The sequence below is a fragment of the Monodelphis domestica genome, chromosome 8, assembly GCF_027887165.1.
Source record: "Monodelphis domestica isolate mMonDom1 chromosome 8, mMonDom1.pri, whole genome shotgun sequence".
Classification (NCBI taxonomy): Eukaryota; Metazoa; Chordata; class Mammalia; order Didelphimorphia; family Didelphidae; genus Monodelphis; species Monodelphis domestica.
In genome coordinates, this window is record NC_077234.1 from 93,357,924 (window position 1) to 93,384,401 (window position 26,478).

At 39.8% G+C, this 26,478-nt stretch overlaps 1 protein-coding gene across 3 annotated transcripts in view; it reads left to right on the top strand.

Annotated features, from left to right (window-relative positions):
* Nucleotides 1–26,478, top strand: part of SIAH3 (siah E3 ubiquitin protein ligase family member 3) — a 138,625-nt gene that overhangs the window by 23,573 nt on the left and 88,574 nt on the right. Inside the window, exons 2-3 of one of the 3 annotated variants that reach the window (XM_007501581.3) lie at nt 6,469–6,552; nt 21,966–22,369. In XM_007501581.3, the coding sequence (XP_007501643.1) occupies nt 22,235–22,369 (135 nt within the window). In that variant the 5' untranslated portion in view covers nt 6,469–6,552; nt 21,966–22,234. The remainder of the gene's footprint in view (nt 1–6,468; nt 6,553–21,965; nt 22,370–26,478) is intronic. The other 2 variants (XM_007501582.3, XM_007501583.3) reach the window with 2 other exon arrangements.

Consider the following 26,478-nt stretch of genomic DNA (forward strand, 5'->3'; position numbering starts at 1 on the left):
CCAGCTAAATCTGATGGACTTTTCCCAGGCCTTCTTCTGTTTAAATTTTATACACCTTCTGACACTGTCAATAACTTACTCTCTTTGAAAATTCTTTCTTGAATTCTGTAACAATGCTCCCTCCTCATTTGCATTTTTTCTCATCTGTCTAATTACTCCAGCTCAGTCTTCTTTTTGGACCTTCATCCCATCTTCTGTCCCCTAGATGAGGGTGTTCCCTGAAGGAACTGCCCTTGTGGCTTTTCTTTCTTCTCCTGGCACTACCATCTTTTGTAATAGGTTCAATTATCATCTTTATTCAGACTATTCTCAAATTGTCTATCCAGCCCTTTTTAATTTCCTGAAATCTAGTCCTTTTTGACCAATAGTCAGTCAATAAGAATTTATTTATATATCGACAACTTGACCTTGTATTTTAGAATGGATATTAAGTGTTGATTCCAAGGTAGAAGAATGGTAAGGGTAGGTATTTTGGGGTTAAGTGTCTTGTCCAGGGTCACATAGCTAAGAAATATCTGAGACTACATTTGAACCCAGGACCTCTCATCTCCAGGCCTTATGCTCTATCCACTGAGCCATCTGCCTGCCCCTTCATTAGGATTTATTTAAACGCCTATTATGTTACAAGAAAAAACAGCCTTCTGGATAAACCCACTTGTGTATCCCATTAACATCTCTCAAACTCTACCTATCTAAAAAGAAATTAATCATCTTCCCCACAAACTTATTCTTTCAAATGTTTCTGTTTCTTTAAAGGCATTGCCAGCTATTATTCTAATCATCTAGATTATAATCTCAGAGTAATCCTTAACCTCTCTGTGCATCTTTCTGTCAGTGTGCCTGTCTTCTCTCCGTGTCTATATCTGTCTTTTTACTGTCCAACTTCAGGGGCTTATCATCTCTGATCATAACCACTGGGATAGTCGTTCCTATCTAATCTATCTTCCAAACAGCCCCAAATAATCTTAATAGATTTTATTGCTGTTGGTTAGTCTGTCATTTTTTAGTCATGTCTGATTCATGACCTCATTTGGGGTTTTTCTTGGTAAAAGTTAGCTCATTTTATAGATCAGGAACTGAGGCAAACTGGATGAAGTGACTTGATAGCTAGTAAATGTTTGAAGCTAGATTTGAACTCAGAAACATGAGTCATCCTGACTTCAGGCTTTGTGCTGTGCAAACTGTGCAACCTGGAAGCTCCTGATTTTTAGATTACAGATCTAATTATGTCACCCCCCCCCCCATAAAAATCTTCCCTGGCTCCTTATTGCTTGTAGGACAAAACACAAACTCCTTAATTATCCTGGTAGTTAGAGTCTGCTGCAATTTGCTTCCCAATTTACCTTTCTATCTTTATTTCACATGATTCCTCCAGATAGACTCTGTTCTAGTTAAGCCACCCCCACTGGCTATTTCCTGAACTTTGCTTTCCATATCCTGTTTTCGTGACTTGGCATAGGCTATCTGAAATTCCTGGAATCCTTCCTAAACTTCAATTTTTTGAATCTTTTATCTTCTTTTAAGCCCAGCTCAGATGCCTTTGTTTATCTTCCCTATGGTGAATGCTCTTTCCCTCTTCAAATTAACTGATATTTACTCATCTAGAATGTGAGCTTCTTGAAGACAAGGACTATTTATTTTTGTTTCTGTATCTCAGCTCCTAGACACAGCCGTGTACAGGAATGGCATGTAAAAAATGTTTGTTGTTGAATCTAGTCTTTTCTTTTTGAATAAGAAATGAATTGCTCTTATAATTTTTCTTTCATTTTTTTTTAACTTTTATATTCTCTTTTTGAATAACATTAAGTATCAATTCTAATGCAAAAGAGAGGGAAGGGCTAGGCAATTAGGATTAAGTAACTTGCCCAGAGTCATACAACTAGGAAGTATCTGAAGACAGATTTGAACCCAGGTCCCCTGACTCTTAGCTTAACACTCTAACCCACTATGCTAGCTGTTGTAGTCATAATTTCCTACTCATTAATTGCATACTATAATAGACAGCTGGACTGGAATCTAGGAGATTTATCTTCCTGAGTTAAAATCTAGCATCAAACACCACTTCCTGTGTGACTCTGGGCAAATTATATCACCCCGTTTGCCTCAGTTTCCCTCCTCTCTGTAAAGTGAGCTGAAGAAGGAAATGGCAACCACTGGAGTATCTTTGCCAAGAAAACTCCCAATGGAGTCATGAATAGTTTGAAACAAGACTATGAAATTTGAGACTATTTTAACTCTTTGTACTGAATGTGTTCTATCCCCCCAACTCTGTTTATTTGGGTAAAAAGGACATGGGTGTATTACCCTTCCATTTCTGAACATTGTCTCCCTGTTAATTCCCAAGACCTTTTTACTGATTTTTTTTGTCCTTTGTGACAACTGCTGTTCTCTATGTTATTTGTCATAGAAGATATATGTAGGGTAGTTTGCTCTCTTCATTTTTAGCTTAAAATCATCTCAATCAGATTTTCAAGTCTCCGGGCAAATATTAAGTATTTTATCATCTATCATTAAGAAGTGTTTCATGCCCTGCAAAGAATCCATCATTAGTGCATTTTAAGTCCCTCCCTGCCTTTCTTTATTATCATCCTCTGGACTGCTCTTCCATTTCCTCTATCCAGCCTTCCCTTTTAAACCTCCACCTTCAATCAAATTTCAGACACTTCCTAGTTGTGTGACCCTGGGCAAAAGTCACTTAATCCCCATTACCTAGCCCTTACCACTCATTTGCCTTGGAACCAACACACTGAATTGATTTTAAGATAAGGGTTAAAATTAAAAAAAACATCTCTACCTTGACTAAGCAGCAGTGATGAAAACATCATTGGTGCCCTCAGTCACTTCATCAAGAAGCATTTCTTAAGTCCCGTTATGTGCCAAGCATTGGACTAGACTCTAGAAATACAAAGACAAAAGAGGAAAGAAACCATCTCTGCCTTTAAGGATCATGCTGTAAATTGAGCTGGAGAAGGAAATGGCAAACCATTGCAGTATCTTGGCCAAGAAACTCCCCAAAAGCATCACATGGAGTCAGACAGGACTGAAAAACAATCGAACAGTCTATCTGGGGAGACAACAGTACAGGTATAAGTCTCAGGGGGTTATTTGTTGGGGGGCAAATCAGGGAATTCATTGTGTGATGCTTGAAGTGGATATTAAAGAAAGTTAGTTAGACATGCTATGAGGCAGAGGTGAGGAGAGTGGGCATTCCTGGCATAGTAATAACAGCTAGCATTTATAAGGGCTGCAAGGTTTGCAGAGCCCCCTTTATATCATCCAGTTATATGTCTCATTCAATAATATAACATGTATCTTATTCAATCTCTATGCTCCTGGGAGGTGTCTCCATTTCACAGCTGGGGAAACTAAGACAAACAAATTAAAATTTGGTCAGGGTCCCATACTACTAATTAGCGAGCCTGAGGCAGAATTTGAACTCTAGGTTCAGCAACCTATCCACTGTACTATCAAGGTGGCTACTCCAAAAACATGGTAGATGGAGTGAGCCATGTGAGGAGTACCTAGACGTCGAATTTGTCTGGATCATAGAGTATTAACGTAACAAGGCTGCAAGTTAGATGGAGCCAAGCTTTAAATAGTTAAATAGGGGAATCTATATTTTATCACATGGACAAAATAGAGAGCCACTGGAGATTGGGCTATGACGTGGTCAAATCAGGTCTTGTAATCCCTATTGATGCTTTTTAAATGCCTCCTGGAAGGATCATTTCTTCTTTGAATCACCAGAAATCAGCATTATGAGCATATCTGACTATGTGCTCTGGGAAGATAAGCTTCCCTCCTGATTGCTCAGACCAAGGTAGAATGGGTTTCTCTCAGCAGAGAATGCCACTCGCCTTCCGTGACCAGTTGGTTCTCTCCTCTTAGCTCTTGGTACCTGAGGATACGCACCAGTGGTAGTACGGTGGATAAAGCTGCTAAGCTTGGTTTGGGGAAGAGCTGGGGTTCAGACTCTCATAAGCTGAGGAAGTCACATAACATCTCTTAGCCTCAATTTTCTTGGCTTTGCGTAAAATGGGGATAATAACATCTGTAATATTTATCTCACAAAGTGGCTGTGAAGATGAGACAATGTAGCAACAAAGGCAACAGAGAACTGAAGGTCTGGGTTTCAGTAAATGCTCCAGGGGATACTGGCAACTGGGAGAATGAGCCAACTTCAAGAGCTAAGGCAGCTATCACTCTCATCCTCTTTCTCCTAGGGGTCAGGGAGATTCAGGTTCCAATCCCACATCTGTCACTTACAAGTTGTCTGATCTTAGGCAAGTTACTAAACCTCAGGCAGCCTCCTAGGATTTATTCATTGAATGGTGGCGGAATTGTGTCAAAGGATCAGAGGGAATTCTTCATGTTTTCCCCCTATTGTTACACTAGTGTATTCATTCTGTAGAATAAGAGCTTTTTCACCTTCTTAGAGAGACCAGCTCAAAGGGTATTCTAAGATACTAGTGATAGCATAGTACTGTAGAAAGAACCCTGGCTGTGGAGTCAGAGGCCCTCAGTTTAAATTTTGTCTTGGCCATTTATTACTCGTGTGACCTTGGACAAGTCATTTTTTTCTTCTATGGGACTAGGTTTGACCTCTGAGATTCCTTCTCATTTTAGATCTTTGAGATAAAGCAATTCCTCATTTCCCCCCCCCCCATCCCTCCAAAAGTCCCATGACCCCTTTTCTCTCCTTCCTTCCCTAGGTCATATTCTTCCAAACTCCTGGAACTAGTTAGGATTGTCTTGGGTCCCTTTAGCTTCACTTTCCACATTTGTTTTCCCCTTGAGGCCCTTTTTTTCTGTCGGTTCCAGGAGTATTTCCTTCTTTCCAATAGAGAACAGAGCAGCATTTCTCCCACCCTTTTCTCTTCTCTGAGGGGAAATCAGCCTGCATTTTGGGCACTCATAATGGCTGCTTTGCACCGGCAGAGGCACAAATAGCATGATTTCTGCACTGACTGGTGTACTCCCATCCCCCTTAGAGAAGCTGTGCTTGATAAGGGGGCCCTGGCAGGAAAGAGCCTGGGGAGGAGAGGACCTAGGAGAATAGAGAGTTGTAGAGTTTAGTTGTAGAAGAGGAACAAAGAAGGAGTTCATAACAGGTAACTTCCATCCAGTAAGAGACATGTTCATTTGATGAGAACATGGAACAGGATGTGTGTGTGTGTGTGTGTGTGTGTGTGTGTGTGTGTGTGTGTGTGTGTGTGTGTGTGTATGAAGTTGGGAGACCAGAGGAAAGAGCCGGTTGAATAACTTCTCTGGAAAGTGTGACTAGAGTATAAAGATGGGAGTAAATAGTATTAAACAAAAAGTTAGCATATAGCATGAATTAATAAGGGACCTGTTTAGTAGTCTCAGGATGGGTGAGGAGAAGGCCAGTGGTGGGGGCGACTGAGGTGTAGGTATTTGTTGGGCAAGAAGAGTAGAAGTATAACAAATCAAGGAATGCAAACATGGAAGCCAGGACCTTGTCGAATGGCTGCCTAGAGCAGGAATGACTATGAATGTTATTCTTGTTCAGGCATTTTTTCAGTCGTGTTCCATTCTTTGTAAACCCATCTGGGGTTTTCTTGGCAAAGACACTGGAATGGTTGGCTATTTCCTTCTCTAATTTATTTTACAGATGAGGAAACAGAGGAAAACAGGGCTAAGTTACTTGACTAGAGTCACACAACTACTAAATATCTGAGGCTGGATTTGAACTCACAAAGAGGGGTCTTCCTGACTCCAGATCTAATGCTCTCTCCATTGTGCCACCTGGCTGCTCTTAGACTATGAATAGAGGAAAAGAAAGCTAAATCAGAGTATAGAGAGACTGTAGGACCCAAAGAGATCAAAGAACAGGGTTGGGAGGAAAGTGGGGATAAGGCAAGTTGAAGGAAATGGAGGCTATGATCAGAAAATTGAATTTTCAGACTCACAATTTTGAAATAGAACAGTTTCAGATGAAGATTGCCATCGAAAGTTGGATCACCTATATAAGTGATAAAGTAGGTGGGCATAAATTTAAGGAGATTGATGAACTCACAAGATATTATAAAGATAGTCAACCAACCATATGCCAGGCTCCGTGCTAGATTCTGGGGACATAAAGATAAAAAAAAGAAATTATTTCTGCCCTCAAGGAGGTTACTGTCTATGAAGAGAAACGACATTTTCAGATATAGAGATAGCAAGCACCTCTGGCCCTCTCTTCCAGAAGCTGGGTGACTTGTCCAGGGTCTCACAGCTACCAAGTATCTGAAGGTAGATTTGAACTCAGATCATCCTAACTTCAGTCGTGGCTCTCTATCCATTATATCAGCTACCTGTCTTTAAGGTGGGTAACATGCAATAAATAGCAGCCAGATTGTACTAAAAAGAGAAGTTTTGAATTTAATCCTTAGAGGCCATGGAAGACCAGAAATGCTTTATGAATAGAGAGTGATATAATTGGATCTGTGTAAATTGATTTTTCAGGTATGTGGAGTCTGAACCAAACAGAAGAGAGCCTTAAGAGAAGAAAACTATTGGGATACTATTATTACATTGGTCATCAGAGAGGTAATGAGGGTCTCAATAAAAATGAGTTCCAAATAAGTATTAAAATAAGTATTAAAATAAGGGTGGAACCAAGATGGTGGAGAAGGCACACAGACCCACCTAATCACTATCAAATTATCCTCCAAACAACATTGATATACCACTCAAAAAATTCTGGAGTGGCAGAAACTCCAAAAGGACAGGGTGAAATATTTTTTAACCCAAAATAACTTAGAAAGATAGCATGAAATATCTATCATACAGGGGTACTGGGGTAAAAGTAGAGTGCAGACAAGCATGCCAAGGCAGGCATTGGGGGGCAGCTGAATCGGTAGCAATGGCTTTCAGGGTCATTCTAGATGGTAAGGGAATGGAGGAACAATTGCTCAGAAGGAGATTACAAGGATACTTTTGCTGACTCTGGATGCAAAACTCTGTTCTTGCCCATATGTGGATCTAGGTTATAGTCCTGGGTTGAGGTCTCAGGAGGAGGAAGACCACTGGTAGAGAAGAGGGTGAATGGGGGAACAGAGTGGTCAGAAACTAAATATTTTTGAGGATGGCAGAATGAAAGGACAGAGAAAAGGATAAGCAGTGTGATAAAAGATAAAGAGTAATATCCAGTTATCATAATGATGGATTATTTTTATAAATTTCCCTAATAAAGCCTTATTTCTCAAATACATAGAGAAACGAGTCCAATGTATAGAACTACAAGTCATTCCCCAATTGATAAAAGGTCAAAGGATATAAACAAATAGTTCTCAAAGTAATTTAAGCTATCTACAGTCATGTGAAAAAATACTCCAAATCACTATTAATTAGATAAATGCAAATTAAAACAACTCTAAAGTGCTACCCTATAGCTACCAGAATCACTAGTATGCCAAAAAAAGGAAAATGACAAAACTTAGAAAAGATGTAGGAAAATTGAGACACTAATGCAATGTTGGGAGTGTTGTGAACTGATTCAACCATTCTAGAGAATAATTTGGATCTATCTATGTACAAAAAGCTATAAAACAGTATGTACCTTTGATCCCAAAATACCACTACTAGATTTGTATCCCAAAGAGATTAAAAAACAAAGCAAAAGTAAAAAGACCTATATGTGCAAAAATAGTTATAGCAGCTCTTTTTGTGTTGGCAAAGAATTCAAGAGGGGATACCCATCAATTAGGGGGAATGGTTGAGTATAGCTTTTAATTGTAATGGAATACTATTATGCTACAAGAAATATTAAGTAGGTGGAGCTCAGAAAAACCTGGAAAGACTTACATAAACTGATGCAGAGTGAAGTAAACAGAACCAAGAGAACATTGTACCCAGTGACAGCAATATTGTACGATGATCGATTATGAATAATTTAAGAATTCTTCAAACTATAGTGATCCAAAATAATCCCAAAGGACTTATTTTTTTTAAACCCTTACCTTCCTCCTTAGAGTCAATACCATGTATTGGCTCTAAGGCAGAAGAGTGGTAAGGGCTAGGCAAAGGGGGTCAAGTGACTTGCCCAGGGTCACACAGCTGGGAAGTATCTGAGGCCAGATTTGAACCTAAGACTTCCCATCTCTAGGCCTGGCTCTCAATCCACTGAGCTACCCAGCTGCCCCCTCCAAAGGACTTATGATAAAAAAATTCCATTTGCGTGCAGAGAAAGAACTGATAGAGTCTTACTCCAAACCAAAGCAAACCTTTTTCACTTTCTTAATTATTTTTGTTTGTTTTCTTCCACAAAAGGATTAATATGGAAAATGTTTTAAATGATTGCATATGTAAAATCTTTATCAAATTGCTTACTATCTCGATGGTGGGGTGAAGAGGAAGGGAGGGAGGGAGAGAATTCAAGACTCAAAACTAAAAAAAGAACATCAAATGTTAAAAATTGTGTTTACATGTAATTGGGAAAAATATTTAAAAACCCACCAAATGGGATGGTAGGATTTGGGAGTGACAAGGGAGACTGTCAGCAAAATCCTAACATCATTGGGGAATATGGGAAGGTGCCCTTGAAGATAGCAGATCTCAGTGAAAAGAGCAAGGACAAGGTTATCTAATAGTATTGGACAGTAGTTTAAGTGCAGTCTTTCCTAAAGACAGCAGGATGGATTTTAAGATTTATTAAAATCCCTATGGTACGTATATTTCTATGTTAATATTGGTACCAGAGCAGTTTAAGAAATTATTTTATTGTCTATTAGGTTGTTGTGGAAAGAGCCATCATGTGTTGGAGTCTCTTGGGATTTTTTTTAGAGAGAGATTTCTCAGAATCAGCCTGAGAAACTGTGACCTCTACCATGCAAAGAGACCAATGTAGGTGAGAAAGGAGAGAGTACCTTGATGAGTCGTAATTTAGAGAAGGAAAAAGTTATCCTCCTTCCCTAGAAGCCCGCATGGTCCTCAGAGGCACATGAAAAATCCATTGCCTTTTGGCTCCAGTGGAGAAAACACTGAATAGAACTAACATTACCCATCCACAAGAGGCACCTTTTAAACTTCCTTATATCACCTGTGCCCTTGAATGCCTTCGGGAAGGGTAGGACTTTGCTGATGAGAGCTTAACAGGAAAGATTTTGTACAGCAAACAAAGAAAATTGGGCAGACAGCCATGAGTGGGAAAAATATCTTTAACAGAGAAACAGAGACAGGTGAACTGGTTCCAGTGGGTGATGAAAGAACTAAGAAGGTCAAGTTGTTCCCAGGGCATTGCCATATAAGTAGCTCCATTCTCTCTTTTCCTTCCTTTTCCTTGTAAAGACAGCACCAGTACTTTGTATTTACATCTTGTCTAGCTTCTGAAAAGCTAAAAGGAGTTGGTAAATATCATCTTGACAGTTTTCTTGGCATCTCTCAAAGGAAATGAGGGCAGCTGTGCTAAGGATCTTTTCACAGGTAGGAGATCCAATGCCAGCTAGGGGAGATGATTGTCTAAAGTCGTAGAATAGATATTGGAGCTACTATGTGGAACATTACAGCTTTAGATTTCAAGCTCCCAACACTGTGTTGAACCATAACCACTAAGAAGTACGGTATACAACTTCTAGTCCAGATGTCAACGTGACATTAATTTTTAGAATGGTTGCAGTTTACTCCATTCTTCCTCCTTCTTCTTTTGGTTTCTTGATTGTGCTGTGAATGAGACTTTCTGTTCCCATCTTTATACAAAGTCTTAAGATGCATCAGGAATTTTTCAGAAATCCTTGACTCTTTTCATCTTTCCTATTCTCCCTCCACCCCCATCTGTTAGGGTTTCCATGGTAATTATTCCGGCTCATTGAACTATTCACAGCTGTGTTTAGAATTTAAGGAAAAATTTGGAACCTGAATTCAAGGTTTCTTAACGTAGCCTCCAATTCAGCTTAGGCAAAATGAACTCACATATGAGTTAGCACCCTTCCTCCTAAGAGACATCTTATGCTCAGAGAATTCATTTGGATATGTGCTAATTTTATTTTTTCATGTTCTATCTTTTCTATTAGACTATAAGTAACTGGAGGGAATCCTGATATGTACCCCCAAATAGTTAGTATCGGGGAGGGATACTGAACTGATACTGAGACTTCTGCTATCCCTAGTCTAAGGACCAGAAATAAATGGAACTACTTCCAAGGAAAAATTTGACTTGAATAAAAATGGAAAATACAATACGACTTTGATAACTTGGAACATTGAGGGGATGAGAGACTCTAATAAACTGAAATTTTAAGTTGCCTCAGGGTATAATAAAACAGTCCTAGGTTCCCTGAATTTAGCTGCTGGCAGCTTTTCCATGCTACCACCTGAGAATTTAGGAGCCCACAGAATAAATCTAATCCCTCTTCTGCATGACAGTCTTTCAAGTATTTGAAGATAGTTATCAGGTCCACCCTAAATCTTTCTTTCTCCAGGCTCAGCACCTCTACATCCTTCAACTTGATCTTACACTGCATGCTTTTTGAGTCCCCTCATTATCCCAGTCACCCTCTTTTCAACATTCTTTATCTTCTAAATAGTCTTAAAATATGGCTTGGAACTGAACCAAATAGTCCAAGTTTGGCTTGACGAGGCTAGAGTATTGTGAGAACACGCCTTTTTATTTTTCCACTTGTGTAAAAGTTGGAATAATTGCTTAGAGATCATAATTCATCAATTGAAATGACTCCTCTCCTCTCTTCTCCTTTCTTCTTCATATCTTTGGGTAGGTCATTTGATAAACCTTAATTTCTTCACCTGTAAAATGGGGGAAATAACTCCTGCTTCACAGGATTGCTGTGTCTCAAATCTGATAATTTGAGCAAAGCTTTTTCTTTTTAGCTCTAAAGCTACACATAAAGGTCTGTTACTACCGTTAGCCTGACTCTCACTCCTAGAACAACCAAGTAACATTAGGCTTCATTTGTCTACATTGAAAATACAGGGGGGAAAACCCACTGAGTTTGCACTGAGAAACAAGGTTGTAATAGAATGGTCCTTCGATATACCATGACATTTATCTGCCTGGGGAATTGCCCAGGAGGAAGCAGGCAAAACGAGCATGTTGATTCACTTTTCTACTAGCATATACACTTGTAGGAAGAGAATCAGCTAGGAAAGGAAACATTTTTGTGAACTGCTTGGGGTCAAGCTTCTAAAGTTCATACAATATAAAGCCAGTAGTCTAAGTATCATGTCCTGACCACTCGCCATTTTGGTTTATACCTCTCAATTCACCCATTCTCCTCTCTCTCATTACAGTAGACATGTAAGCTTCTGATTGCTTGAGTTTGTTCTCATCATGACATCTAATCCTTCTTCCCCTTAGCTCTTTCTAGGCTCTAATCCCAAGACTGGAAGGACTCTCTTCCTTTCCCTATCTTAAGTCCTTGGCAAATCGGTTCAATATTACAATATCCTCTTGTCCTTCCTTGTACTCCTAATTATGTCTTACCAAATACCTTGAGTTATTCCTGTTATCCACTACATGGAAGAAATTATATTCTTTGAGTTTACTAAAAATTTATGTTACAAGTAAAATGTGTACTGCCCAAGGAAGATGTGGATTTCCACATAAAGGACTGTCTAGACTGTCTAACTATGTAGACAGGTGACTGAAGAAGATTCTTTGAAATCTTGCCTACCACTGCAAGGGAGATTGTGATTCCTGCCTTGGAGGGAAGCAAGAGAAGGGGCCACAAAGCCAGTTACTTTGATTCCTGAAAGAAAGGGTTACTAGACTAGAATTACACCTCTCTGCTCCTCTTCCCTAGATATTGCTGGCCCATGGACACAATTATTAAGTTTAAGTTACTTCTCTGGCTGCTATCTCTTAAGCAGGAGGGAATAACCCCAAATTACATCTACTGGATTGGGGCCTTCCTACCAAATGCTAGTTAAACAAAAGGCCATAATATATATTAAATGGTAAATATATCCATTTAGTCAAGCATATAGGAAATATAAACTAGAATATATCAGAAAATACATAAGGATGAATGAATTCGTTAGTTCTGAGTGAGATGAGAGCCTCATTCAACTGAGAGAGAAGCTCTGATCTTATGAAAGAGAAAGTTCCCAAATGGAAATGAGAGGCATATTGGACAGCAGCTTTCCTTAAATGTTTGCTGCTTCCAAAGTCTTTTTTTCCATTCTTCCTTGGAGTTGGTCCCAAAAAGGACATGGAACCACAAATGCCCTTTACAGAAGCAAGAATGAAAAAAATCTCCCTCTAAAATTCTTGTATCCATTCTATCCTTCGTGTAATCACAAAGGGTTAGATCCACATTCTCTCTACCAAATGAGAAGTCATGCTTAAGCAGCAGCGCCCACAAAACTCCTTCAGCTTCAGACTCAGTCTTTTTACACCTCGGTAATGGTTTTGCTCATGCACTCACCAGTGGCTCTTAAAACTTTTCATCTTTCCACAAGCTTCCCCTGATACCCTTCATCCCACTCTCCTCACTGAAGACCTTATCTCATACTTGAAAAAATTAAGGCAGATTGCAGAGGATTTGGAATTAAATAAGAGGATAGGAGGAGGAAAGGTAGATGGCTTTCTTAAGGTGGTTAGTCATAGAATGGAGGAGAGAGCCACTCGCACAGATGGAAGGATTAAGGGAGGATTTTTTAGAAGAGAGAGATGGGCATATTTTAGACATGAGAGAAGGAGTTAGCAGACTAGGAGAGAATGAAAATCAGAGAGGGGAGATGATAGATGGAGCAATCTTCTGGAGAAGACAGAATACTCTATGATCCAGGACCCTGGCCTTCTTGCTGCTCCTTGAACATAACAGCCTATCTCTTGACTCTGTCTTTTCACTGGCTATCCTTCATGTCTGGAATGCACTCTTCCTTCCCTGCCCCTGCTTCTAGGTTTCCCTGGCTTCCTTTACAATTCAGCTCGAATCCCTTCTGACATTGTTTTCCATTTACATTTACATGGCAAACATTTGTATTTTCATCTCTTCCATTAGAATCTGAGCTTCCCAAGAGTAGAGCCCAAATTTTGGCCTTTCTTCATACCCCAGAGCTCAGAACTGTGCCTGATACACAATAAGAATTTATAAATGGTTGTTTATTGACTAAAAATACTGGCATTTTATCATGATACATTATTTTTAAAAGTTAGTCTTTCATAGGGGGGCAGCTGGGTAGCTTGGTAGCTCAGTGGATTGAGAGCCAGGCCTAGATATGAGAGGTCCTAGGTTCAAATCTGGCCTCAGACACTTCCCAGCTGTTTGACCCTGGGCAAGTCACTTAACCCCCACATTGCCTAGCCCTTACCATTCTTCTGTCTTAGTACCAATACCCAATATTGATTCTAAGAGTGAAGGTAAGGGTTTTAAAAAAAGCTAGTCTTTCACAATTGGGGCTTAAAATAAGGGTAGAACAAAGTCCCTATTTGGAAGACTTTAATTTCATTCTACTTGAGAAAGGGTAGAATGGCATAATTGTAGTACTAATAGCAGCTGACATCATATAACACAGCAAGCCCTGCAAATAAACTCTAATGCATTTAATATGTTTGTGTTATTATATATTCATTTCTTTGATAGAATTGATATATTTTGTTTTCAGAGTTAATATATTTATTTCAGTTAGACACTAGAGATCATAGTGGATAGAGAGCTGGAGTTCAATTTGAATTCTATCTCTGACTTTTATTGTCACTGTGATTTTGGGCATATCACTTAATTTCTTTGAAATTCAGTTTTCTCTTTCTGTAACATGGAGATAATAATAGTACCTACCTCACAAGGTTGTTATGAGAATCAAGTGAGCAATATATATTAAACTCAATGCAAACTTTAAAAGATTATATAAAAACTATTATTATTAGATACTTAAGACTACCGTAGGAGAAAGTTATTGCACATAATATCATCTACATTTTACAGCTAGAAAAACTGAAGTAGAGGGCATTTAAATGAGTCGTATTACTAGCCTATTTCAGAGGCAGGATTTGAACTTAGAGTTGGTCCAACTGTAAGCCCAGTGCTTTTTCTGCTACACTCCACTATAACAAAGGAAGCATTAGTCTGGGATTGGGGGGATAACTTTTAGTCCACATTCTTGTGTCCTTAAGCAAATGATTTCCCCATTCTGAATCTTAGTTTCCCATAAAATGATGTGGCTAGACTAGATGAACTTTAGAGTTTCTTTTAGCTCTAATGTTCTATAGTCTGGGCAAAAACAATTCTAGAATGTTGTCCTAATCTCCTATTTTGCTGTAATTTTATCTTTTAAAAAACCTTTCCTTGCCTCCTCTTCTGGCAGAATAAAAGGGAATGAAGATGAAAATAATAAATGAAGGAATTGAGGGGAAGAGAAAAGAAATAGAATGATTTCGATCTTTTTTCCTCTCCAATTTAAGTCCCTATAACAAGAAGAGCATAATGGGCATCTTTCACCCAGATGAATAGAAATGGTGATAACCACACCAGTGAATGCCATGAAAACATCGATGTATTTTAACACCGAGGGGGCAAAGCTACAAGTAGTAAGCTTTGTTCATTACTGATCTGGATCATGGAGGGGAAATGGACAATCTGAGTAGGAGCTCATGATGTCATATGAAGGGTCACTTGTTATGGTGACAGGCTAGAATATAGTAGCAAGAATCACCATATCATACTCTTTCATTGAAAAATCTTTGTGGGCTTTACAAACACCACCAGGTAGAAATATTTGGTGTTTTCTGATTTCCTTGCAATTTTCCTGGGGACATGTTGACAGCAACCTTGTCTGTGTATTTCAGCATATTTTTCCTCCTTAAGTATCCCAGAAGCAGCTGTGGTTGCCTTGGCAACATGACAGTGTATGCCTACTGCTTTGGGTCATCTGTGTACAGTGTGATGAGTTGTGTTCGGGTTGTTTCTTCTTTTCCCCATTTGTCTGGCCCACCATAAAGCAGTATTATTTAGTTCAGATATTTGTCTTACAGAACTTTTTATTACAACTGCCAGAAATCTACTTCATAATAACTTTTCTTCCAAGGGACCTGAGAGTTGTATGCTTCAGTGTTAATCAGAAAATCGGACCCAAATATGTTGACATTTTTGAAGCACTTTGCAAATCTTAAAGTGCTTCATGTAGTTTCTTATGATTAGATGGGAATCTCTGAGTCCATTTATTTCTCTGTTTATGGATGGAAACTGAGGTCTAAGATCAGGGTTCATAAGTACCTAAACTGGGGTTAACCCAAGATCCTCTGACACTACGCTGCCTCTCTTTCATCCACTTGCTTTCCCTCCACAAGTTCACAATTTTCCCCATGCCTTTGGAGACAATTTTCATGAGTTCCTAAAACCAAGCCGCACCACACCAGAAAACATTGTCTGTTGGTCAACCCTCCAATGTTGAATTTCTCTGTACTTAGTTTGACTGATCCTCAAAGCCAAACAGCCACAGTCTGTTGCCAAGCCTTGAATGGGAGTCTTTTTGATCCATACAGTAGATATTTAATAATTGTTTATTGACTGACTGGCCCTGCCAGATCTTGTGATCCATTGGCACTGCCTCCAAGAACCCATGATCACAAGGGCAGAGAGGTTGTTTAGTGGATGGAGAGCCATACCTAAAGATAGGAGGTCCTGGGTTCAATTCTGGTCTCAGACACTTTCTAGGTGTGTGATCTACTTATGGTCATGTAACTAGTAAGTGTCTGAGGCAAGATTTGAACTGAGAGTCTTCTTGATTCCAAATCCAGCTCTCTAGTCATTGTGCCACCTGACTGCCAATGTATCCTTTGCTATTCTTCAGTCATGCCCAACACCTTGGAACCCCATTTAGGGTTTTCTTGGCAAAGATACATTTCCTTCTCCAACTCATTTTACAGATGAGGAAACTGAGACAAACAGGGTTAAGTGACTTGCCCAGAGTCACATAGGGAAGAAGTATCTGAGGCTGGATTTGAACTGGGAAAGATGAGTCTTCCTGACTCAAGAGAAGGCATTCTATCCACAATGCCACTTAGCTGCATGCTTACATATGTACTTTCTTGTTTCTCTGCTTAGAATATAAACCTCTTGAGAGCAAGTTTTGTTGAATTTGTATTCTCTGTTCTTAGTCAAACAACAAAACCCACAACAAAAAAGCTCTAAAGGTGTTTTTATACCCCATATTACTAAAGGAGACAATATATGAAAAATAATTTAATACAGATTATAACAACAGTATTTCACATTTCGATAGCCCTCCAAAACATACAAAGTACCTCTTCTAGCCAGGGAGTAAACCTGTCTACTCTGCTTCTGACTTTCTGCTTATTATGACTCAACTGCCTTCTTACTTGAAACATCTTTGCCCCTTTTCACCCCTTTCCTCCTTTTGTGGGATATTCTGAAGACTGTCTATTCTGGGAACAGGTTTAGCCTGGTCATGCTTCATTTCCCTCTCAGTTATGCTTCTGACTCTCTGGATTTCACCAGCATGACTCCATTGGCTTCTCACCTTGTATCATCCCACTATAATTTATGCCTGGCTCTTTGGCTGGACCTTTACTAATAAATACAAATAAATAAGAGCATTTGCCAATGGAACACAGATACATGGGAAATGAGAGAGAAAGAGAGAGAGAGAGAGAGAGAGAGAGAGAGAGAGAGAGAGAGAGAGAGAGAGAGAGAGAGAGAGAGAGAGAGAGAGAGAGAGAGATCTCCCTTAAGTGTCCAACTCCATTCCCCAGGACCCAGGGTTCAGAGCCAGGATAGGCTGGTTTCCCTGAATTCAATCCTGCATATCCATACTGTCTTCAAGAGAAAATATATCAAGGCTTATTGTGAGTCATGTGGACTGTATAGGTCCCTTGGGCATAGGATTACTAAAGGATCAAAGCTGTCTTGACTATTTAAAATGTTTGGTTACAAGTCCTATGTATTTTCTGTCTCTTCAATGAAACCTTTCATATATTCAAGAGACTTTTTTTTTCTCTTCATTTTCCTTCTTTTGGGAGAGCTAGCTATAATCTGGGAAGAGGGGGAAGCTAGATGGCACAGTGGATAGAGTGCCAGACCTGAAGTCAGGAACTCAAATCTGGCCTCAGACACTCCTTAGCTAGGTGACCCTGGGAAAGTCCTTGTCTGCCTCAGTTTCCTCATCTGCAAAATGAGCTGGAGAAGGAAATGGCATTCTAAAATATTCATAATAGCACTTTTTAAGGAGGGAAAAACCTCACCATTGGACACAAAGTAGATATGCATCATTTTGTGGAATGACCAAAGAAACTGTAGCATATATATGCAATGGGCTATTACTGAACTATAAGTGGTGGTAAATAGGAGGAATTCAGAGAAATATGGAAAGATTTGTATGCCAAGGGAGGTAGAGTAGTACAAACCCACTTCTGAACCAGGAGGATAATATACATAATGATAATAATGTAAAGAAAAACAGCATCAAAAGACATCAGATTTTAGATAAAGAAAATAATCTTGACATCAGAGGACTAAAGATGAAATGTGTCATATTCTTTTAAGTAGAAAGGGGGTAAACCACAGGTTCAGAATGAGTCCCCAGTGGACAAATGGTCAAAGGATATAAACAAACAATTTTCTGATGAAGAAATCAAAGCCATTATTAATCATATGAAAAAATGTTCAAAATCACTCTTGATTCGAGAAATGCAAATTAAAATAACACAGGTACCATCTCATACCAATCAGATTGGCCAATATGGTATAAAAGAAAGTGGTAAATGTTGGAGGTGATGTAGCAAAATTGGGGCACTAATGAATTGTTGGTGGGTTTGTGAAATGACCCAACCATTCTGGAGGACAAATTGGAACTATCCTTAAAGGGCTTTAACCACTACTGAGTCTGTGTCCCAAAGAGATAATTAAAAACAGGGAAAGGACCTGTTTGTACAAAAAATATTTATAGAGCTGTTTTTGTAGTGGCAAAGAATTAGAAAGTGAGGGAATTCCATCAGTTGGAGAATGGTTGAACAAATTGTGGTACATGTTGGTGATGGAATACTTTTGTACTATAAGAAATGATAAGCAAGATGATTTCAGAAAAATCTGGAAAGATCTGCAGGAACTGATGCAGAGCGAAATAAGCAGAACTAGGAGAGCATTGTACAAAGTAACAGCATTATTAGGTGATGATTATCCGTGAAAACATGGCTACTCTCAGCAATGCAATGATCTGGGACAATCCTGAAAGACTTATGATAGGGACTGCCCTCCACTTGCAAAGAAAGAACTGTTGGAGTCGTCTTTCACATCAGTGTATTTTTTTATGGTTTTATTTTGAGATTTTGGTTATGTGTGACTTTGCTCTTACAAAAATGACCAATATGGAAGTGTGTTTTGTATGACAATAAAATAAAATAAAATTTTAAAAAAGAATGAGGCAAATGTTGTCAGATGGGCAATATGTTTGTTTTGTTTAGCTTCCCTGCCCTATAACAGGGGCGGGTTCTTTTGGATTTGCGGGATGTGAGAGGCAGCTAGGTGGTACAGTAATAGAACACTGCCCCTGGAATTGAGAAGACTTGAGTTCAAACCCAGCCTTAGTTAGTTAGCCTTAGTAGTTGTGTGAATCTGGGCAAATTACTTAATTTCAGTTCCTCATCTATAAAAGGAGGATAATAATAACATCTACCTTCCCAGGGTTGCACTTTGCAAAACTTAAGGCACATTCTACATACTAGTTACTATCATAAAAATGAAATTATTTTGTGTGTATTTAAAAGATGGAATCTGGCTCATATGAGCCCAGAATTTCAGGAACAGACCATGTGACAAGTTACATGGAATACTGAAGAAGTTGCAGTAGATGACTTTGCATGTCTCTTTCCCCAATTTATTTATTTTTAAATTTTATTTGCTAGCTACATCAGCATTCCATGGTATCTCCCTCCTCCTTCCCCTCCTGCTCTAGAGAAGGAAGACATAGTTTATATATATAAATATATAAACCATATCTTTCATGTCTCTGTTTATTAGTTCTTTTTCTGGAGGCAGACATTCACAGGCTACTCTAGAAACATTAGTTGTTTAGCTATATATAATATTCTCTTGGTTCTACTCATTTCTATTTTAATAATTTCATGAATGTCTTTCCATTTAAAAAAATTAGTCTGCTCATATTTTATGGCACAATAGTATTCCGTCACAACCATATGCCACAACTTGTTCAGTCATTCCCCAATTGTTGGCCATTCCTTCAGTTTCCAGTTCTTTGCCATCACAAAGAGACCTATAGATATTTTAGAATGTAGAAGTTCTTTCCTTTTTCTCCTGATCTCCTTGGGAAGCAGAATGAACAGTGATACTGAGGGGTCTAAGGAAATGCACAATTTTTATAACTCTCTGGGCAAAATTCCAGATAGCTCTGGCTTTTAATAAAGTCTTAGATCTTCCCACTTACAATATGAAGGGATCATAGAGATCATCTCATCTCATCTTCTTTTCCCATATGAGAAAACTGAGATTCAGGGAGGTTAAGCAACTTACCCAAAGTCAAAAAGGTGATTAGGAGTAAAGCTGGAATTCATCATTTTGCCTATGTATCTCTCAGGGTAGAAATGAATAGCAAATGAAATTACATATGAAAAAAGAACTTTTTACACTTTGAATGCTAATTATTATTAAAAGTTCACAGATCTAGATCTGGAAAGTATCTCAGAGGCAATCTAGTCCAATTACCTAATTTACAGATGAAGAAAATGAGGCCAAGGAAAACTGAGTGACTTGCCTAAAGTCACACAAACAATAAGCATCTGAAGGATTTAAATCCAGATTCTCTGACTCTAAAGTCAATATACTTTCTGGCTTACTAGGCACAGGGCCACAATTCAACAATATTACTTTTTAAAATGTAAATTAAGAATATTTTGGGAATTTTTTTTAACCAGCAATACCAATAACAATACCAACGACAACAATAAACCTTTAAAGGTTACTTAAAATGGAAACTTATCTTTCTTTTTTTTGGATGAATAAAATTTTTTATTTGGTTAATTTCAAACATTATTCCTTGGATACAAAAATCATTTTCTATTCCTCCCTCCCCTCCCGCCACCCCTCCCATAGCCAATGCACAATTCCACTGGGTATTACATGTGTTCTTGATCCGAACCCATTTCCATGTTGTTGGTATTTGCACTAGGATGTTCATTTAGAGTCAAAATGAAAACTTTTCTATATTTGTTCCAGTGATCTGTGGGCAGCATCACTTATTTCTCATTTTTCTTCTCTGCTGTATTAAGTAACTCCAGGAAAGTTCTGTAAATAAATTATTAGTCCAGGTTCCGTAAAGAGAATATTTTGATATTCTGGTTTACTGCTGGATTAATAGTTTAGTTCCTTTTAAAATTCTCTGAGCAATTATTCGAGGGGGGAAAGTTTGGTTCACAATTCAGTTAAAGAATTAACACTTAGGAGGCTTAGCTAAGCAGACAATTCTTTTGGTCTTGTAGTTTACTATTCAAGTACATTTCCTGGACAAGCCACCTGTGCCATTGGCATGTAGGCTTTATATATATAAATATATATATATATATATATATATATATATATATATATATATATATATATATATATATATATATATTAGTTCATGGGAAGGGCCTGACACCCCCGAAGTCCAACACTGCTGGGCACAGCTCATGATGCAGGATCCTTTCAGGAATGAGCAGTGGGTACACAGTGACTGCAGTTCAGATATACAAACCCAGAGCCAGTAGGCACAGCATGGGGGTTCTTTTGACCTGAGCAGAATCCTGATGCCACCTCAGGTTGATCGCCCTCGAAAGAGAAGGCACAGGAACAGGAATGAGAGAGAAAACACACACGTGCGCACACACACCTTCCTAACTTCCCCACACCTAGCGGCCCTTGTTTTTGTGTGCGTGTTTCCTTTGAAAAAACAAAAAAACAAGCCACCCCCCCCCCCCAAAAAGGAGAATTGTACCTTGTAAAAGAGCCATCAACCCCTTCTGTCAGCAATCCTAAATAGCGCCCCTACAGGATGACTTGGCAGAAAGCTAATTCAATTAGTCCCCTTTGATTCATTAACCAGCAGAACTGGCTGTCACTCAGGATGGCTCTCCACAACAAATCAGCTTTTTGATCTACACAGGCTGATTCTGTTCACACACAGGCTGAACATTTGGGGCCAGCTCCCTTTCAGGCTCAAGTGTAGAAATGTGTTACTGCTGAAAACAGAGGGGGAAAATGCAAGCGATCTGCTCTATGCGGGCTTAATCTCTATTTTTAACGCCTCTAAAAATCCAGTGGTTAATTAGCAATTTGCTGCCCACCGGTATGCAAATGAATGACAAGCAAAGACCCTCTGCAGCTGTAATTATTTTGCTGATTTACAAGCCACTTTCCCCTTAGTGTTAGTTTCTCTCTGTGTGCGCGAATGCATGCATCATGGATTTCATTATTTTTAGATGCTTGCTCTCTGCATTTTTATGCTTTAATATTTCTAGCTTCCAATAATTACTGCTCTTGAGTGTTACATGTAAATATATGTGTGTGCAAATATAGAGATATGTATGTGTATATTTTATCTAAGATGCATTTACTAGGATTTCCTTTACACTCAAGGAATGGAACAAGAGATGTAGAAATCCATTTGAAAATCCAAATCGCAATATAGAGAGCCCAACCGAAGACTGAGAGCAACTCACTTTTTCTTCCCCGGGACTGTGCTGGTCTTGTAATATTTGATTTTCTCTCAAGCAGCTTCATGGGTCTGACTACTTTTGTGCAGGATATCTTACTGTTTCTCTCTCTCTCTCTCTCTCTCTCTCTCTCTCTCTCTCTCTCTCTCTCTCTCTCTCTCTCTCTCTCGGCCAGGGCACTAAGGAGGGTTCTCGTGTTAAATTAAGTCAATTAATAAATGGAGACATTAAGCAATCAATTTTGTCAGCCCATCTCCCCAGCATTATGTATGGTTGGCTGTAATCACAAGATAAATGCAATGTGCTGATATATGGTAATGTTCAATAATACATTCTCCACCAGGCTCAATTCATCAGGGAGTTTCTGGAGGGGAGGCATTTGTTATTGGCTGTCTCTGCACCTCAAGGATAACATTTCTGTCCTTTTGATTGGCCGACCCACTGCTGCAAGATTCTAACCGTCTTATTTTGATGATGAATATGAAGGCATGCTAAGCTGTGCCGGAGAGTAGTTTTTCCGAGGTCTGCACTCTTTCTTGCAGAGTCCAAGGACTGACAATCGCATCCGCTGTTTTCCTCTACCGACAGACCCCATCACCCCAAAAAGTTGTGATGCTTTTCTTCACCCAGTGCTTTGGGGCTGTGTTAGATCTCATTCATCTCAGGTTTCAGCACTACAAGGCGAAGAGGGTCTTCTCCGCTGCTGGGCAACTTGTCTGTGTTGTAAATCCCACGCATAACCTCAAGGTGAGTCGCTCTTTCCGTCCGAATCTTACCGGACTCGGGTTCGAGTGCATGGTTTTCCAGGCATTTGTGTGAGGTTGGAGCCAATTCTGATGTGGGGGCGGGGGCGCGCGCTTGTGTGTGCACGGGGCTTGGAGAGATTTTGTGGTTGTTTTGCTTATTCCGCTCTCAAGAAAAGAAAGGACGCCTTCTCATTTCTTTTCATAAAAGGCCCCCAAATGGGACTGGAGTAGGCGAGCAAGGTGCCTGCCCCTCCTCTAATCTCTCTGTCACGAATCTTCACGGGACAAATGCTCAGGGGAGATTATTTGAAAAGTTAGGGAAATGGCAATCTGTTCCAATGTGTTTGGAGAAGCACTAACCACATGGACGCTGGAAGCTCCGTCTGGCTGGTGCCAAAGTGAGCGATGTGGCGGATGAGTAGACTCCAAAGGGAGGGGAGGAGGTGGGGCACCAGGGAGAAGAGGGAGACTTCTCTTTTGTAAGTTGCTAGCCCTCGCCCTTAGAGGTGAAATTGCATTGAATTTGTTAGGCTGGATCCTGTGAGCTGGAAGCACTTCAGCTCCGAGGCCAGGAGAGAGCTAAAGAAGGGAAGGAAAGAGATTTGTCTTGGGAGTATGAAGCATGTTTATTTTCCTGCCTTGACCGTTTTGGTCCCTGTTGCTGCTTGTGTTTGCTATGACCTCCGTAATCAGAATCTTGGAGCTGCAGCTGCTCTAGCCCCTGGGAGTTGGTGTCGCCTTTCCAGAGCAGTCAGGTTAAGGGGAAACCACTGATGGATTCCTACAGATACTACCAATGGGGAGATAAAGCACCTGCAGCTTGGCTGAGAGAATATTGAGGAATGAGGTGGGGGGGGGGGTGTTGGATGGTGAAGACCATTAAACTCCACAGGCATTCATTCTCCGAATTCCCCATCCACAGCTGCTCCCCCCCCCCCAATTCTCTTGTTCCTAAATCCTGTTTGCGAGGAGAGGCTATGTCAGTAGACCCTTCGGGCATCCTCAGAGATAGGTATGTCACTCTCCCAAACTCTCCTCTGGTCACTTGGGGGAGCTGCCATTGGCTTATTTTCATCACCAGGAAACCCTTAAGATTCTGCTAGATAATATAGATCTTGGGACCCAGCCTCACACTTCTAGGAATCCTTAAGAGAGACAGTCACCTACACCCTAGGGCCAAGGTACGAGAGAGTTACTTATCCCCAGGAAGCTGTGTGCTCTGCACTTATGGACCAGACCTGTCCCAGATGTTGGCTATTTATCTTTTTTTTTTTTTTTTAATTCTTTCCTTAGGATTGATAGGCAGAAGAGGGCAAGGGCTAGGCAATTGGGGTTAAGTGACTTGCCCAGGGTCCCACAGCTAGGCAGTCTCTAAGGACGATTTGGATCCAGGACCTCCTGTCTCTAGCCCTGACTCTATTTACTCAGCTACCTAGATGCTCCTTGGCTATTTATCTTTGAGCAGGTTTCATCTTCACATTTTCATCTTTGCCTGAACAGCATGTTTCTCTTTCTTAGCCCATTCAGAAATGTTTTTCTTGATGATTTATTCTTAAAAATGAAATTTCTTCTCAGCACATTTCAGCAGTGTTTGTATGTGATATCATTTTATATTCTGTTTCATGGCCACTTTTCAGGTTATATTTATAATTTCATTAATAATTACACTTGATTGCCACTTTAGTTACCTGGTATGGGAAGGAAAGAGCCTTTTTAAATTCTGATTATTTAGAAAGAATGTTTTATCTTTTAAAAATGTTTTCTCAAAATAGTTTTTACATGGTAGCTTAATACAATTTTAGATTTATAGCTGAAGTTGATATAAGAAGATGCACATAATGACTTGAAAGGAAGAAGTGATTTGTGAAATGAGAAGGGACTAATTGTTAAAGAGCAGTCCTTACCCCTAGTATTTTGGAGGATTCCAAAAAGAGCTTCTAAATTTGACACAGAGTCTTTAGGCTCTCTCCCCCTCCCCCATTTTGGACTGAATCTGTGATTTTATTGGTGTGAGGAACTCTCAGGGATGAAATTCCCTTTACCAATGCAAATCAGCATCTGCTCTGCAATTTACAAGCTTAGAATGTTGCCAGAGGTAAGAGACTAGCCAAGTGACTAGCCCAGGGTCTCCTAGCCTATGGCCATTATGTTTCAGGGATGGGATTTGAATCCTAGACTTCCTAAATCAGAGGTGAATTCCCTATGCACTACACATGTGCACTATCTCTCCTAGATAAAAGTCAGAGGAGAAATATCTCTTTACAAAAGCAGCATATATCTTAGTTTGTCACTAAGCATGGCTCATTTTTCCTTGCTCTCTTATCCTTGCTTTTCATTCTCCACACAAAACCATTTGGGGATTCTGCTCAAACAATTCTCGCAATAGGTAAACAGAGCAAGCTGGGTGATCTGTTAAGGGTGCGTGCAGCATGCCAAACAAGCGTGCTTGCAGTGGGGAAAGGGCTGTATCAGTGCTAGACACATGGTTTCAGCCCATGCTATTGCTGCCCCCTCTCTGGTATATCTGCAGTCCACCAGGAACGAGGCATAGCCCAGCTTTATGGAGCCCCCTTGATCCTTCAGAGATCTCTTCTTTTTTTTTTTTGGAGGGGAAGAGGTGGGGGTAAAAAAGCCCCAGCAGAGAAAGTCAAGCAATAGGAAGCAGAGATCTCATGCATTAATAGTCCATGTACCCACAGTCCAAATTTTCTTTTCTACAAACAGAAGAGGGAAGGAAACAGCCTATTAGCTATTGAGATTTGGGAGCACCTTATGTTTAAGAAACGATCTAAAAAAGAAAGCTAAAGAATTGTTGACCAAAGAATAACTATTGATCTTCTCTTCTTCCTGGCTCCCAATCTCTTTTGTATGAAAGGCTAAATCATGCAATTGTGACCAAGGACAGATAGATTGCAACCTTGGTTTCAATTTTCTGGATTAAATGTGGCCACAAAGAGGGGAGGGAAGCCAATGTTTTTCTTTGTGGAAACATTTTGCACTTTGTTCTTCCCTGAGCTTTCTTGAGAATGCTAACAGCATCTTAGGACCTGAGGCAAGTGCTGAGTTATAATCAAAATTCACTTGCTGAGCAGAGAAAATCATGTATTTACCATGCTTCTATAGGTCACCTTCATTCTCAATCTTATTATAGCTATTACTCAGTAACCTGGGATTCTTTCAAGCAGAGACAAGCTGATGCCTCCTTTTTGAAATTAAAGCTAAAGCTTTCTTGTGATTGCAGACACTCTGGTTAAACAATTACACTCTGTAAGCCAACCCTAATTAAAGAGGATTGCTCTGAGTGCCAGTGTGCTGTTCCTCTGACATTAGGGACATAGCTTTCGGGGAAAGTTTTTAAAGTGTTGGCTGGGCATGGGAAGAATCAGTAAATGAAGCATTCCAGTTTGAGTGCAAATGAGTCTCAATGTCCCTCCATATCTCTAGGTGACTGTTTCTGGCTGCCTCCCTAGATGTCTTCCTTCTCAGGGATCTCTTTATCGAGCAGTTTCTATGACTCAATATACCGGGAAACTTCATCCTCATACAAAAAACAGGTCAGACCACAAAGTGGCAGGCAACCCTGGCTCAGTGTCCTCTCCTTCTCCATTCACAAAGATATTTTTTGGAATGTGGGCAAAGTGGGCAGCAAGCCTGGAGACAGCAGTCAACCAGACCTGTCTCTTACTCTGAATGAGGACATCTCCCTTTTATTCTTTGGCTTTTCCTGACCAGTGTCAAGTATTTTCTTCAATATCACACACACACACACACACACACACACACACACACACACACACACACACGCATCCATCCAAACTCCAAACCCTTTTCTTCACTTTGTTATAGCAATATGGTGTATTGGGTTGAGAGTCAGAAGACCTGGGTTCAATTATTTGGCCCTATTATTTCCTAGCTTTGTGATCTAGGGCAAATCAGGGATGGGCTGGATCACTTCTAAGAACTCTTCCAAGTGTCTCTCAGAGATTGAGGCAGCAGGATGTAGTGGAAAGAGCACATACATGACAGAAGACCTAGGCTGGAATCCCAGTTCTACCATTCATGGTATGACCATAAGTGACTTCAATTCCCTAGGTCTCAGTTCCCTCCTCT